Below are 14,591 nucleotides of genomic sequence, written 5' to 3' on the forward strand. Positions count from 1 at the left end.
CTCAACTAAGCTGCGGGAGGACGTGGCCTCAGGACATGGTTTGGGCGTTCTTGGGTTGGCCAGGCTAAGTATCGCTTGGTCGGTCCCCGCCCAGAGGGTCCGCTCGGCTGGCCCCTCCTCAGAGGAACATGCTCAGCCGGCTCCTGCTCGGAGGAACGCGCTCGGGCGGTTCCCGCTTGGAGGGAGGCGCTCGGCCGGCTCCCGCGCGGGGGTTTGCTTGAGCGGCTCAGCCTGCTCGGCTGGCCTCTGCTCGGCGGAACGCGCTCCTGCTCGGGGAATGCGCTCGGCCGAGGACGCGGCAATACTTCCCCCAACAGGTACAACTATTATTGAGGGGCCTATATGCCATTTTGAGGTATTGGCATATTAGCGACGGCCGAGGGACATGAGGGTAACTTCCATCCAGAGTAGACGCTGCCGGACGCTACCATCATTGAACCAAGCACGAGGTTTGATTACTCAACGGGAAGCCCCGCGACGTGCGTCGTTCCTGCCCTATAAGATGCCGCCCGCCCGCCCGCTCGCCATTAGGGGGGAAAAAAGGAGAGAGAGAAATAAAAACGAACCGCCGATCGATGGAACCGGCGCTGGACCTGAGCCGACTCCACCTCCACCGCGAGAACCGATCGCAGCCGTCCGATCCGTGCGTGCCCAACTCCTCGACCCTCACCGACGCCCCGGCCAAGCGCCGCAGATCCGACGGCTCCGACTCCGCTGACGGGCGTAGCGTCGACGCTCTCTCGTCCCGTACACCGTCAGAAGATCCTGTTAGATCGGACGGCGGATCAAGCCCCCGTCTGCCGCTGGACGAGAACGACTCGGACGACATGGTCCTGTACGGGATCTTGAGGGAGGCGGTGGAGCCGCCGGTGATGGCTCCGGCTCGACTTGCGCCGGTGGTTGAGGGCAGGAAGAGGAGGCGCTACCGCGGGGTGAGGGAGAGGCCGTGGGGGAAGTTCGCGGCGGAGATCCGAGACTCGGCGCGCCGCGGCGCCAGGGTCTGGCTCGGAACCTTCGAGACGGCCGAGGAGGCGGCGCTGGCGTACGATCGAGCCGCTTACAAGATGCGCGGCTCGCGCGCTCTTCTCAACTTTCCACTGGCCGGGGGAGCCGAGAGCAGCGGCGACGGCTCGAATTCGGCTCGGTCCGGCTGACTGTTACCGGATCCGTCCGCCGTGCCTATGAAGCTGGTGAATTAAGGGCTCCTTGTCTCCGCGTGGGGGGAAATAAGGAGAGAGAGGGTTAGAGAGAGAGAGGTAAAAAAAAAAAGAGCAAAGAAAAGAAAAGAAAAGAGAACGTCTTATGCTAATGCGAGAGAAGGCACAAGCATGTGTAGCTAGCTGTCCTCAAGTAGGTGGATGGTGTAAATACTACATATATATTAAACGGATCAGAAGGCATTACAATGTGCTTATTATGCTAGCCAGCTATACATTTACATTTCCTAGCGGGTTTCTTTTCTTATTTCTGTTTGTGCGGATATAAAAAGAAAAAGATGCTGCTGCAAGATATTCCTGAAGCTATTAAAAAAAATATATAAAAAGAAAACTAAGTTGTTTTTTTGGACGATTTTTTGTTTTGTTTTGTTTGGGATTCACAGATAAAATCCAAGTCATGCCAGCAATTTGAGAGATGCAGGGGGGCTAAAAGCAGGATCGAGCTCATTAAGATAATGCATCCCCCATCATCAGAATCTTTTTCTGTCAAATTTGGGATTTTCGATGGAGTTGTTTTAGTGGCCGGTAGGTCCTAGACAAATAGGTTGGTTCATTGTCATTTGTCAAGCAGGGAGGCGCCGAAGTTACGCGATTCTGTGCTCGCTTGCTGACCTCTTCATCCACTCTTCGTTGTCGTCTTGCGGGTGCCTTCCTGCCGCGCCAAGCCAAACTTAACTTTGCATGCTAATCGGCCATCGTCTTGCAGGCTTTGGTCTAGCTTTAGCGGGCGTTGGGCCCCGCATGTGATGGCTTCAGATCGCAGAAATCGTACGTGTGCGAAGTAAACGATCTGATTACGTACAAGCCTAGAGTATAGGGCCATGCACGCTGCACGGGACAATCATATGGTTCTCCTGCAACGGCGCTCGACCTTCTCGCGGGCGTGCGCACCGCTCGGTGACCCGGCCGTCGCATCAGTGCGTCATGAACGGCTAGCTATTCTTCCGCCTAACCAGCTGGCATCCTGAGTCCAGATTCGCAGTACGACACAAGAGGATGCGTCTGGGCCGCGCCGCTAAGAAGAAGTGGCTGGATACTTGGATGTGAACTCCTGGACCTTGACAAAGGGTCTCCGAAACACGTGCCGTACCTCCGGGTCCGGGTTTACTAATTCTTTTTAGGCACCATTCCACCGTGCACCCACAGCAAGCCAAGGTAGCGCAAAGCGACCTACCTTAACGCATGAACCAAAATTGCATTGGACAAAAAGATTTGGAGCAAGCTTTCTATTTCTCAGTGCCCATCTCAAAAAGTCAAAAGTTTTCTTTTATTATCAATTCCATCATTTTTTAAAAAAAAAATTGGCATCCCCTTTCTTCTTTATTTTTAGAAAATATTTTTTATCGCTACATATTATAATATCAGGCGATACACATCAAGTAAGACTAATCATTTAACAACCAATGCATATTTTCGGATAAATTAATATACAGTTTCTAAAATATAATTGATGTGGGGTCGGAACCCCGACACCAGCCCGCACACCGGACGAGCAGGGAAAGCATCCGCGTCCTCCCCGAGGTATTGTCCGCTCTGGGATTGCCGCTTCGGGTCTGCGGGAGGTCGCCCAGGGCCGGAGCCCAATGACAGTCCCGAGCCCTGCCGGCGCGGGGGTCCGCGGAGGTACTACCCCTACCCTCACGGTTTTGTCCAACAAAAGGGCCCTCGGTCATGAGAGAGTGCTGGAGCAGCTCAGCTCAGAGCGAATATGGTATTGTCCGCTTTGGGCCCCGCTGGCGCGAAGCTCGCACGGGGTGCACACCCACCCGCAGGCGCGAAGCTCGTACGGGCAGGCTTAGGCGTCCCTCACGGTTTTGTCCCTCCGTAGAGGGGCCCTCGGTGAGAAGAGGTGTTTGCACCTTCCATTTAAGGCACAGACCTTTCCGCTGATTATCCGATGTGGGATGGAGTTCCCAGTTTAGTCCCACATCGGATAATCAGCGGAAAGGTCTGTGCCTTAAATGGAAGGTGCAAACACCTCTTCTCACCGAGGGCCCTTTTGTAGGACAAAACCGTGAGGGTAGGGGTAGTACCTCCGCGGACCCCCGCGCCGGCAGGGCTCGGGACTGTCATTGGGCCATGGCCCTGGGCGACCTCCCGCAGACCCGAAGCGGCAATCCCAGAGCGGACAATACCTCGGAGAGGACGCGGATGCTTTCCCTGTTCGTCCGGTGTGCGGGCTGGTGTCGGGGTTCCGACCCCACATCAGATGGCACTAGAGGAAGGGCCCCGGCCACGCACGGACCTTCCCGCTGGGGGGGCTGTGTTGTGGGATGGGGTTCCCAGTTTAGTCCCACATCGGATAATCAGCGGAAAGGTCTGTGCCTTAAATGGGGGGTGCAAACACCTCTTCTCACCGAGGGCCCTTTTGTAGGACAAAACCGTGAGGGTAGGGGTAGTACCTCCGCGGACCCCCGCGCCGGCAGGGCTCGGGACTGTCATTGGGCCACGGCCCTGGGCGACCTCCCGCAGACCCGAAGCGGCAATCCCAGAGCGGACAATACCTCGGGGAGGACGCGGATGCTTTCTCTGCTCGTCCGGTGTGCGGGCTGGTGTCGGGGTTCCGACCCCACATCAATAATATTCACTAGCATATAATATATGATCTGGCGATACATAATTAACCAATTAGTCACTAAGCCAAAGTTATCAAGTTGCTCCACCATTGAGGCACTTGAGATTCTCTCTTGAGATTCACTTAGCTAAATCTCTTGTCCACTTATTGATCCTGTTGCTGGAAATTGGACCCGGGGGCCGCCGCGAAGCCGGGAAAGGAGGAGCTCCGCTGTAGGGACGGTGGTCGGCGGCGCGCCGACTGGTGACGTCCTCCTGGAGGGGTGTAAGTCCGCCGCAGGAACGGTGGTCGACGGTGCGCCGGCTGGTGGCGTCCTCCTGGGGGGCGCAAGGCCTGCAAAAAGCCGGTGGCCGGGCTCCCCGGCGCCGGCCCTCCGATGCTTAAGTCAGAGGGGGCAGATATGTGGAGAGAGCAAGGGAGAGAGTATCTGGAGAAGACAACAGGAATATTTGAAGAAGATGAAGAGGATGATATCCTCAATTGTGTCTGTGCTGTTTGCTTCTTTTCACCCGGTCCAGGAGGGTTCTGTCCCGGCCCCCCTCCTTTTCCCCCCAGGTTTTCTTTTATAGAAGGATTTTTGTTACCTGGGAGGTGACAGGAGGTTTGTCCTCTTTTGTAATAATTGGACACGATTTGGCCCATTAATGGCGTAGTGGAGAACGGGACCGAATCGGACCGGAATCAGGGAGTTGTCACGGTCGATCGGACCTGTTGGAGTGGTTGAACCGCCGGCTGTGGTGGGCCTGGGGTCCGTGGATGGTAAGTGCATTTATTACCGAATGAACCGGCGGTCAGGGAGAGCCATACGCTTTGATGGTTCAGTGATCCGGAGATCGTCTTGAGCCGTGTTCATTAAATGACTGAGCGCATCGGAGACTTGAGGGGGTCTCATGCATTAATGGCAGGTCGTGCCAAATACCTGCGGAGATCTTATGCCTTGACGGCTTGGAGATAGCGGCAGGTTGTAGTGGAGTTGTCAAGTCCCTCAGGGGGTTAGGTAGGGGTTGAATATTTGGTCAAGGCAATCGGCTCGGCAGGGGTGCCGAGCCGAGCTGGTCGCCCAATGGGGCGCCCTGTGGCGGGGTTGCTTCTAGTACTTCTGGTCGACGCCCTTTGGGCGAGCACCTTCTAGCCGAGCGCCTCTATTTGGCGCTGTCTCTGGTCGGCGCTTCCTAGTTCGAGCGCTTCTCTGGTCGGCGTCTTCTGGTCGGCTCTTTCTAGCCGAGCATCCCTACTTGGTTATTTTGGTTGGGCGCCTCTTGGCGCTCTCTCTGGTCGGCGTCCTTTAGTCGAGCGCCTTTCCGGTCGGCGTTCTCTAGCCGAGCGCCTCCGTGGCGGTATGACTTGGGGTTTTTCCCCCAACAGATCCCTATCATTCTGTCATTTCCACAAGCACCTCTTTCTTTCTTTCTTTTTGGTAGATGGGAGGCATTGCTACCCGGGACTCTGCATACATTGGCTAACAATGCCAAGTGCATTGAAAATATCTAGCTTCCTGATGGTCAAATAAATCAAAAAACCAACAACCTATCTATAAATGGTAGAATCACGTTCTAGTTCAAGAATTTTTTTTTGAAACATATTCACCACCACTATTGGTTCTTATGCAGTCAATTTTTAATTCAAAGAGATTTTCAATCAAATTTTTAAATTAACAAAAAATTTTCAAACATTTATAATTTTCTTTGATAAAATAAAAATAAGCCTATCTAAAGAAATCATCAATAAAGATAAGCGCATACCTCAAATCAATGAAAGATGGAATACTAATCTTTTTAGTGAGATTTGCATGTATCAACTGTAGCGGCTGAGAAGATTTTGTTCTGTTCTCTTTAAAGATAGCTTATGCATCTTTTCAAATTGACATCCAGCGTAGATAGTACTAGCATTCACTTTCATTTTGGGAAGCTTATTTTTTTCTACATATCTTAAAGTCTGTCAGAATTCATATGGGTCAATCTGTCATGCTACGAATTAGTTGTATTACGCTTAGGGTTCCTATCCATATAATAATTTACAGTAGATATAACATAAAGCTTGTTCGCTTTTCTATACTGAGTAATAAGCTTTCCAAGAATCTCCATAATTTTATGCCCAAATAAAACAAATACACTCTATCCATGATTTTTTGTGACTCGAAAATTAGTTTTTTTTCATACTAGGCATATAATAAATATTATTTACAGAAATAGAAGAACCAAAAGATGATGTAAGAGATAAATCTTCAATGCTTTTGATAGGATAAAGTAAATCATCATCAATAGTAATAGCATCAAAAACAGTATGATTATATAGAGAATCAAATATCTGTTTGTAACAAGTAAGATGATTAAGATACCCAAAATCAATAATCCAATCATGAATAAGATCAATGTCTAATGCACGCGAAGAAGCAGAAATATATGCATGTAGGCTATCAAGATAATTGGCATCAATAATAGAAGTAGTGAGAGCCCAAGTATCTCGGAGGATGGCAACAGATGTGGTATGGACTTTATAATCATAGACTAGGATCTTAGGCTGATTGCGGCAGGAGGACGATGCATATTTGATGAGTCTATCCTAGCGGCGAAGGTGCGCACAGCGTGGGAGGGCCTCATTTATGCTAGAATGCACTTAGAAGTTCCACGAATACTCTTAGAGGGCGATTCAGCCACAATAATTGATTGGATCAGGAGCGAGCATAACATGTCAAATCTACAGTACGGAGGCGAACAGTAGAATGCCACCTTCTGAAGAGTCTCGGCTCATTTTGGATCGCACATGTATTTCGGAAGGCGAACAGTACGGAGGATTGGATCGCCTCCTTTGCAATACATCACTCCGAGGCCTTCTTATGGGATGGCATTGACCCCATTCCGCATGGCCTAGACCGTGTTTTGCATTCCGAATGTTCATGGCGTACTCACATCTCAGTGTAGTGAGACGCCGGTGTACCAAAAAAAATAATAGAAATAGTGAGAGCCCAAGTATCAGTTCACTTCTCTCTCCTATGTTTTGAAGTTAAGAATGCAACATTAGATTGTTTGAGCTTTAGCTAACAATCATAAATTTTATGATCAAATTTTCTACATCTATGACAGTTGCCTTTGACTTTATGTTTTTTTTTAATTAGAATTTTTCTCGTTTCAAATTCTTCAACTAATCTTTTTTTAAATTTTTTAAATTATTATTTTATTTTTTAGTTTTACTACCAGAAAATAAGATTTCTTCTTTTGGAGCGGATATAATTAAATCGTGTATCTAAGTATAACGTAGAATCGTACATATTTCGATGTAGATCAAAAGTATAATTCTGGAACAAGCATCAAAAAAACCAATAGTAGTGGAAGAAGAATACAGAAAAAAAAGTCTAAAGGGAGAAGAAGGTTCAAAAAAAAATGTAATCTGAAAATCAAAATTCCTCCTCCCTCTTGCTTAAAGAAGCCATCCGCACATCTACGAATCATTTAATTTGTGGAAAGAATTTTCTTTTCATTAAATTTTTTTGGAGAAGCTTATGCATGAAAAATTAGTTTTCGTATATTTGGTTGATCATGAAAATGCGCCACATTTTAGAATGCTTATTTTTAGTTGAGCATCTAGTTTTTTTAAAAATATGTAAAAATATATATGTCATAATCTTAATAAAAAAAAGAATTTATTGTATTCTATCTAAAAGTTTAAGAGTATTTTTAAATTCTAAAAAGTAGAAATTAGATTATTCCATATCTATTATAAATTTTTTCTTATAAAATATGGAAATCTTATTTTTATAAAAAAAATTATTATTTTTTTGTCTTTTTCTCCTTCTAAGCTAAACTAGTTTCTAAATACGAGATACCCCCCCCCCCCCCCTCTCTCTAAATTCAAACATTGGTTAAAATAAGTTTGGATTCACTCAATGGACCATACTAAAAAAATAATTGGCTCTCCGAGTTCGCGATGACTCCCGACCGACATGAGGAGGCATATTGCAACAATATCTAAGACGAGGTTTTGGTGAGTCGATCGACGTTGAGCGTTGACTACCATCTCGCTCTCTCCAGCTTTCTCTTGCTTCTGAGATGTCCTCGGTCCTACAGTAGAAGTGGGAGAGGTCGATGGAGGCGAGAGAGGCAGGTGGAGAAAAGGATGGTGCCTAGATCTGGCGAGATCTCTCTCGATTCTTTTCTGGAACCGGAGGGCGGATGTGAGGCGGGCCTCGTCGCAGCGACGGATCGCGGTGTGGAGCTCGGACTGGGTTTGTCTGAGCGACATGAGGGCGGATCGGAAGGAGCCATAAGAGTCGGTGAAGTGAAGGAAGTCGTCAAAGAGGCGGTCGGTCTAGGGGGCGGAGGCGGGGTGGCGGAGAGGGTCCTGGGCCTAGGAGATCTAGAGGAGGTCGTCGAGGGAGGCATGGAGGAGGTTGATCCGAGCGAGACCGGCTGAGATCCAAGTCAGGGAGCCAAAATCCGGAGCAAGAGAAAGCAATATTCAGAGGAGAGGGAGGGGACTCAAAAAGGGTTAAGTCACGAGTCCAAACGGACTCGTAAGCTGCTCGGGCTCGAGCTTGAGTTTAAACGAGCCTAATTTTGTGCTTGGACTCGGGCTCGTTTGACTAACGAGCCGAGCTCGAGCCAAGCTTTTATCGGGCTGAACTCGAGCCAAGCCCAAGCAACTCGGCTTGTTAGCAGGTAGCTTTTGCCTGCATCTCTGCAACTCTAATGGAAACTCACCTAAAAATAAGATATTTGACTTTGGATAAAGATGAAGGGAAAAGCAAAACCTTCTTTTCCAGTCTTTCTCCGTAACAAAGAAAATAAAGCCCCATTCAAATCTCCCTCTCCCAACTCGCCTAAGTTCGGCGCAAGGCATTACCAGTTACCACAGAGAGAGAGAGAGAGAGATTTGTTGCTAGTTTATGGTATATAACAGAGATTGCAAGTCAATGGTAGCATATTTCTAGGGATCTCTATTTAAATGGCCTCAAAAGGCTCCGCCTTTATGGAAATATTTTTCAGCTCTGCAGCACCACTTAAGCCCTCAGATCCATCGGTGGCGGTGGCCTTACGGCGACGTGCTCTCATGCTTGAGAACAGAGGACAAACTTTGATTGGTTGGAAGATTCGGCAATTACCTATTCTTCTGGCGCTCTACGAGTTAGGGTTCTTGGGATCGGGGCTTTCACGAGGCGTTCCGGGGATTCCGGCAATCCAGTTTTGTTAAGGGGTTCCTCTTCTTAGGGTTTGACTCTATGTTCTAAAACCTATTTCAATCACAGCTGTTTAAATTTCACGCTGTCCCGTAACTTAGCTGCATGCCTCTTCCATATACAATCTATGTTTTAGATTTTTATTTTTTTTAATATTTAAAGCTGCTTCTAATCTAAAATCTTCGCAAGTTTTCCGATTTTTATTTTGGGGTGGGGGTCTATCTAATTTCGAGATGCATTTTTCAAATTGAACCGAGAAAAATTAGAAGGGAAAGGACGTCTTGCAATATTTTGAATAAGAGGAAAAGAAGAGTTGGATTTGGATTGACGCCGGAGCACAGCACCCAATACGTGAGAGAGCTGGTGCAGGAGAGAAGGAAAGAAGGAAGGGGGAGGCATTCTATAAGTCGCTTCGCCCCCCGATCCTCGCCGCCGAAGCCGCCTTTTTAATGGTGTCGGGGATGGGCAGATGTACGTGAAGCTGTGAAAGCAACGCCTCCTTCCTCGTTACTCTTTTACTCAGGGCTCATCCCATGTGACCCACCTCCGATTGCTCTTCTCGTGGTGTTTCCCGTACCTCTACTAGCTTTTCTTTAAACGAAAGAGAAAGAGAACGAAATCCTGCGACTGATGTCATTGAATCCTTGCTTTCAGGTTTTTAATGTGTGATATGGCTATTCGCGTAGGCATGTAACATTTGGTACAGGATCCATCGCTCCTCAAACTCTCACACGCACGCCCTCTCCTTCATGCTGCTCTCTTGGCCTTCTGAGCTCTTTCCGTAGCTATTTCAGTCTTCGAGGCAAGATTTCATCTCGCTCGTTTACTTTTGAAAGCCGTCCTTGGTTCATTCACCAGCTGTTTCCAATCACTCGAGGCCGCAAGGGCTTTATCCTATGTTCGTATTTCATCTTCCTTTTTCCTTTTGAGGAGAAGTTTGTCCTATGTTCCTTATTAGTGATCACTGATATAAATAAATTGTAAGATGGGAATAGCAAAGACTATACAGTCACTTATACGGATTCGGAATTTCTAAATTTTTGATCCTCTTTCTTATCGTCAGCCAGAAGATCAGGACAGATCAGTTGGCCAATTTCATCTCTTCTCTACTTTTCCATACACCCAAGTTTAACAAATCATTCATTACATATATTTGGTTATCTTTTCATTAATGCCTTTCGGGTTCTGCATTTTTCCCTTGGAATTGTATATTTCTCCGCAGTTTATGCTCGAAACTGCAAGTCTGGGTAAGTTTCATTATATTCGTTTGGATAGGAATTATATATATATATATATATATATATATATATATATATATATAGTGACTTTCATTTCATGCATCTCAAAGTTGGCAATTGTTGGTGTGACTGAATGTAAGCTTTTCTTCGGATCTCCTTCTATGCTAGAACTCCTCTGATGGGTTTATTTCGAGGTATGGGAAGTGGGGACTACTTGGAAGGAATGATCAACGATTATGTTGCTGGAAAAGTTAATAAGATGAGGGCTCCTAATTGCAGCACTTCTCGCCTGGTTTCCGCTCTCGCCTGTCTTCAATTTGCCTTTGTACTATATGCTACCATTCTTCTCTACTACATGAGCCCTTCTCTGGATCTACGCGCCAAACCGGACTTCTCGTGGGCCGGTCGCATTGCTCAACACTGGAAACAATTCATCGTACAGCCTCGCATGCTCTCGAGCGTGCAAGAAAACCCTATCATCGTCTCCCCCTCTGCGGTGTGCGAGCATGAGCAAATCGATTTCTTGCAGAAGAAATCAGATGACGTGCTAACGCTGAGGCTCAAGAGGGAGCTTTACGATGAAGTATTGGAATTTCAGAAAAAGAACTCGGGAGCTGAAACACTTGCTGAACTCATGAGGATGGAGTCCAAATGGAGTCCACGTGGTCCGAACATCCCGAAGATTACCGTAATTTTGAACCATTTCAAGAGGAAAACTCTGTGTTCTCAGCTTGATTCGCTGCTGAATCAGACATTGCCGTTCCATCATGCCTGGGTCCTTTCTTTTGGAAGTCCCAATGAGCTCTCGCTCAGGAGAATCGTCCAGAGCTACAACAACTCAAGGATTAGCTTCATCGGTTCGAGCTATGATTTCAAGTATTATGGAAGGTTTCAACTGGCCCTACAGACAGAAGCTGATTTTGTTTATATTCTTGATGATGATGTGATCCCTGGGAAGAAGATGCTAGAGATCTTAGCTCACGTAGGGGGGACAGAGAAGTACAAGAATTCTGTCTTGGGGAGTATTGGAAGAATCCTACCTTTCAGGCAGAAGGACTTCACATTTCCGAGTTACCGAAAGTTCCAGTCGAAGGAGGCAGGGTTGTATTTGCCTGATCCTGCCTACGACATCACTGTTGAAAGAATTGTGCAGGTGGACTTCTTGTCAAGCTCGTGGTTCCTATCTGCAGATCTTGTTAAGACACTGTTTGTAGAGACCCCCTTTACCTTTACGACCGGTGAAGACCTGCACCTCAGGTACGCAGTCGGGTTAAGTTTTACCTCTACTATAATTTGGTGCTTCATTTCTTTTCGTCAAGAAATTTCCCAAGCCTAGCACGTTGCTCATGTTCTTAGTTATGTCGCGATTGCTGTTATTGCGGAACCATAACAGCAATTTCAACCTGTTTGCTTTCCTTTGGTTATTACTGCATGGTAGCAACCATTTGTGAAGTGCGTATCATGGCCGTTTATAGATTGGATGCCATGCTCATTCCTGTTAGGTCGTTTTGATGATCGTCGCAAACATTTTTGACAAACGTAGATCTTGATTTGATGTTGCCTGTAAAATATTGCAGCTATCAGCTTCACAAGTACAGAAATGCAGGCTCATATGTGTTGCCTGTCGATCCAAATGACAAGGAAACAAGGGGAGACAGCGAGCACAGGCTTGCGTATGTCTCGGAGACCACGGTAATTTTCAAGGATATCGTCCGGGTCCGAGATGATCAGTGGTGGCGGGCCCTCTCTTCCGGTTATGTTACTCAGTGGGCAGCAATGTACCCTCAGAAGATCGATGCTCTTTTCTATGCTCATTCTCCTGACGAAGTGAGAGCCCTTGCCCCTCTTCTCGAAAAATTCCGTTCCACTGTAGGCAGGAAGGCCTATATTGCTGTCTCTGGTGGTAGCTTTTGTCCCTGCGAAGAAGCTGCGACTGTTCTCAAGTGGCCGAAGACTGTTTGCAAGGAAAGGCGGTTCAGGATCTTTGATTTGGCGATTGGAGCAATTTCAGGAGCATCAAAATCAGAGGTCCCAGTGCTGCAAGCGGTCTACTCCAGCATGAAAGGACTGGTCAAAATTCACAACCCCAATCTGCTGATCACCGTTGCTGATGCCGATATAAATATCAAGAATGCACTGAAGATGGCAGCTGAAAGGAGTATAAATTGCACTGCGCTGGTTCTTCTGCCTCGGCCTGCAATTCCCAAGGTCCTCTGGATGGCAGATTTGCAACCAACCGCATTGAAAAGTGAGCAATCTTCCTTCCTCTCTGGACAGTTCACATTGCATTAAGCCCAACAAAATAGAACTGAAATGAGAACTTATAGGCTTTAAACCTTGCTTTTTAGCTCTGCTGCATGCAGAATAGAGGTAGAACGGATGTTCTTGATTTCCTTTTTTATATATATATATATGAAGAGGGAGGCAAAGCTACCCGTCCTTTATTAAAAAAAGAGAGTTTACAAAAAGTATTTACAAAAAATTTGCAAGAAAAAAATATAAAAAAGCAATAGAAGCCTTTCCTACTATTTACAAACCGGATGTTCTTGATTTCTGAGCATTGAGCACATCCTTTCTGCTTCCAAACTTGTCTCGGCTGTTTTCCTACTCAGGCACCACCAAACACTGTGTCTTTTCCGAAACATCATATAATTCTAGTTTCACAAGATGCGTCATTCCTTTTTTTTCCTTTTCTCTTTTTTTTTAATTTCAAACGCTCTCTCAGTAATCGATGCATATTATCTGTAGTTGTGGCACTATTATTCACTGCTCTATTACCCTACTTTCATGATTGCATGAGGTGACCGAAAGATGCTTAGCCCTTCTATTCTGCTTCAGAATTATGGTTTTATAGCAGCTCTCTATATAGGAGCACTTCTCGCAATAGACTGATTGTAGCACTTCTCTTATTTTGATGTAAGAATTTTTGGTGGAATTAAGCAGCTAAGTTCGCATGCATGTCCTGCAGATTGGAACCGGATGCGCATCTCTGTGAACATCATCACTCAAAACCGTGCATCTTCTCTCCAGAGGCTTCTTCGATCTCTCCAGAATGCCTACTATGTTGGGGATGAGGTCCCTCTGAGTCTCAACATGGACGGCAAGGTTGATGAGGCAACCCTCAAGGTCGTTGGATCCTTCGAATGGGCCGAGGGACCCAAATTCTTACGGAGGCGTATCGTCCGGGGTGGGCTGATCCGAGCAGTGAGCGAGAGCTTCTACCCATCCTCTGATGACGACTTCGGACTCCTGCTCGAAGATGACATCGAGGTCTCTCCTTACTACTACCTTTGGATCAAGTACGCACTCTTGGCCTACCACTATGACCCCCATGTCTCCCTGCCGGAGCTCTCTTCCATCTCTCTGTACACTCCGCGCCTTATCGAGGTGGTAAAAGAAAGGCCCCGGTGGAATGCAACCGAGTTCTTCAAGAAGATCCACCCCAACACGCCATATCTCCACCAGCTCCCTTGCAGCTGGGGGGCGGTGTTCTTCCCAAAGCACTGGAGGGAATTCTACGCTTACATGAGCGCAAGGTTCACCGAGGATGCGAAGCGGAACCCGGTTCAGATTCCAAAATCGAGGACTAATGGGTGGCAAGCTTCGTGGAAGAAGTTCCTGATCGATATGATGTACTTGAGAGGGTATGTCAGCCTGTACCCGAACTTCCCAAACCAAGCAAGCTTCTCGACCAACCACATGGAGCCCGGAGAGCACATCAGGGCGAAGGATAATGCGGTGAAGCACGACAAGGCAGACTTTGAGGTGCCGTTGATAGAGGAAGATTTCACGAGGCTCTTGCCAGCGGGGAAGTTGCCTTCAGCTTCCAAGTTGCCGGTGCTCAACTTGTTCAACCAAGCGGTCTCCTTGAAGGGCCTCAAGGCAGCAGGCGCGAGGCTTCGGCAGGATGTCATCAGCTGCAACGAAGCGGAGCTTCTTGTTGTCGACCACCACACGGGTTTGCCCAGGAACTGCACCAAGTTTTGAGTCACGTATTTGTTAATCCATTCTCTATTGTAAAAAGCAAGCCACTTGATCTATTTGTTGGTGTGTGTCTATATATATATATATATATATATATATATATATATATATATATATATATATAATTCTTTGGCTTTGTTTCAGGATGGGAAATCTGATCAGTGTATTAAGATGGCAATGAAAAAAAAAATGGTTGAACTGGTGGTGGGATTAATTCCGTCCGGTCCACAAGTTTTCAGCACCGGGTACTGCTAGATATTGTTAGGTACAAAATAGATAATTCATGTTCTATTATTACTATTAAGAGACTTTCCTCTTTTTTTTAATTTTTATTAATAAGGGTAAGGGATATATATATATATATAGGTTCCAGCATGAGAACATACAATGATTTCAACGCGATG

General features: G+C 46.8%; 1 protein-coding gene across 5 annotated transcripts; it reads left to right on the forward strand.

Moving 5' to 3' along the window:
• Positions 1 to 8,550: 8,550 nt before the first annotated feature.
• LOC103718255 (uncharacterized) lies at positions 8,551 to 14,269 on the forward strand. 5 transcript variants are annotated; one of them, XM_088712666.2, is made up of 4 exons: positions 8,551 to 10,212; positions 10,372 to 11,460; positions 11,781 to 12,451; positions 13,172 to 14,269. In XM_088712666.2, exons 2-4 carry the CDS (start codon positions 10,382 to 10,384, stop codon positions 14,188 to 14,190), a joined length of 2,769 nt encoding a protein of 922 aa, XP_088568792.2. In that variant the 5' UTR covers positions 8,551 to 10,212; positions 10,372 to 10,381; the 3' UTR covers positions 14,191 to 14,269. The 5 variants fall into 5 exon arrangements, with proteins under 5 accessions (XP_088568792.2, XP_089784053.1, XP_089784052.1 ...); XM_089927927.1 differs by having other exon boundaries at positions 8,551 to 9,529; positions 9,620 to 11,460; XM_089927926.1 differs by having other exon boundaries at positions 8,551 to 9,526; positions 9,620 to 11,460.
• Positions 14,270 to 14,591: the final 322 nt, after the last annotated feature.

Source organism: Phoenix dactylifera, chromosome 16, assembly GCF_051530095.1.
Source record: "Phoenix dactylifera cultivar Ajwa chromosome 16, Ajwa_hap1_PhDact_Kaust_v1.1, whole genome shotgun sequence".
In the NCBI taxonomy this organism is placed as follows: Eukaryota; Viridiplantae; Streptophyta; class Magnoliopsida; order Arecales; family Arecaceae; genus Phoenix; species Phoenix dactylifera.

Coding starts and splice junctions, on each gene's coding strand:
- LOC103718255 (XM_088712666.2), top strand. CDS start 10,382: ATGGGTTTATTTCGAGGTATGGGAAGTGGGGACTACTTGGAAGGAATG. Junction 11,461..11,780: donor GGTGAAGACCTGCACCTCAG/GTACGCAGTCGG, acceptor AAAATATTGCAG/CTATCAGCTTCACAAGTACA. Junction 12,452..13,171: donor GCAACCAACCGCATTGAAAA/GTGAGCAATCTT, acceptor CATGTCCTGCAG/ATTGGAACCGGATGCGCATC.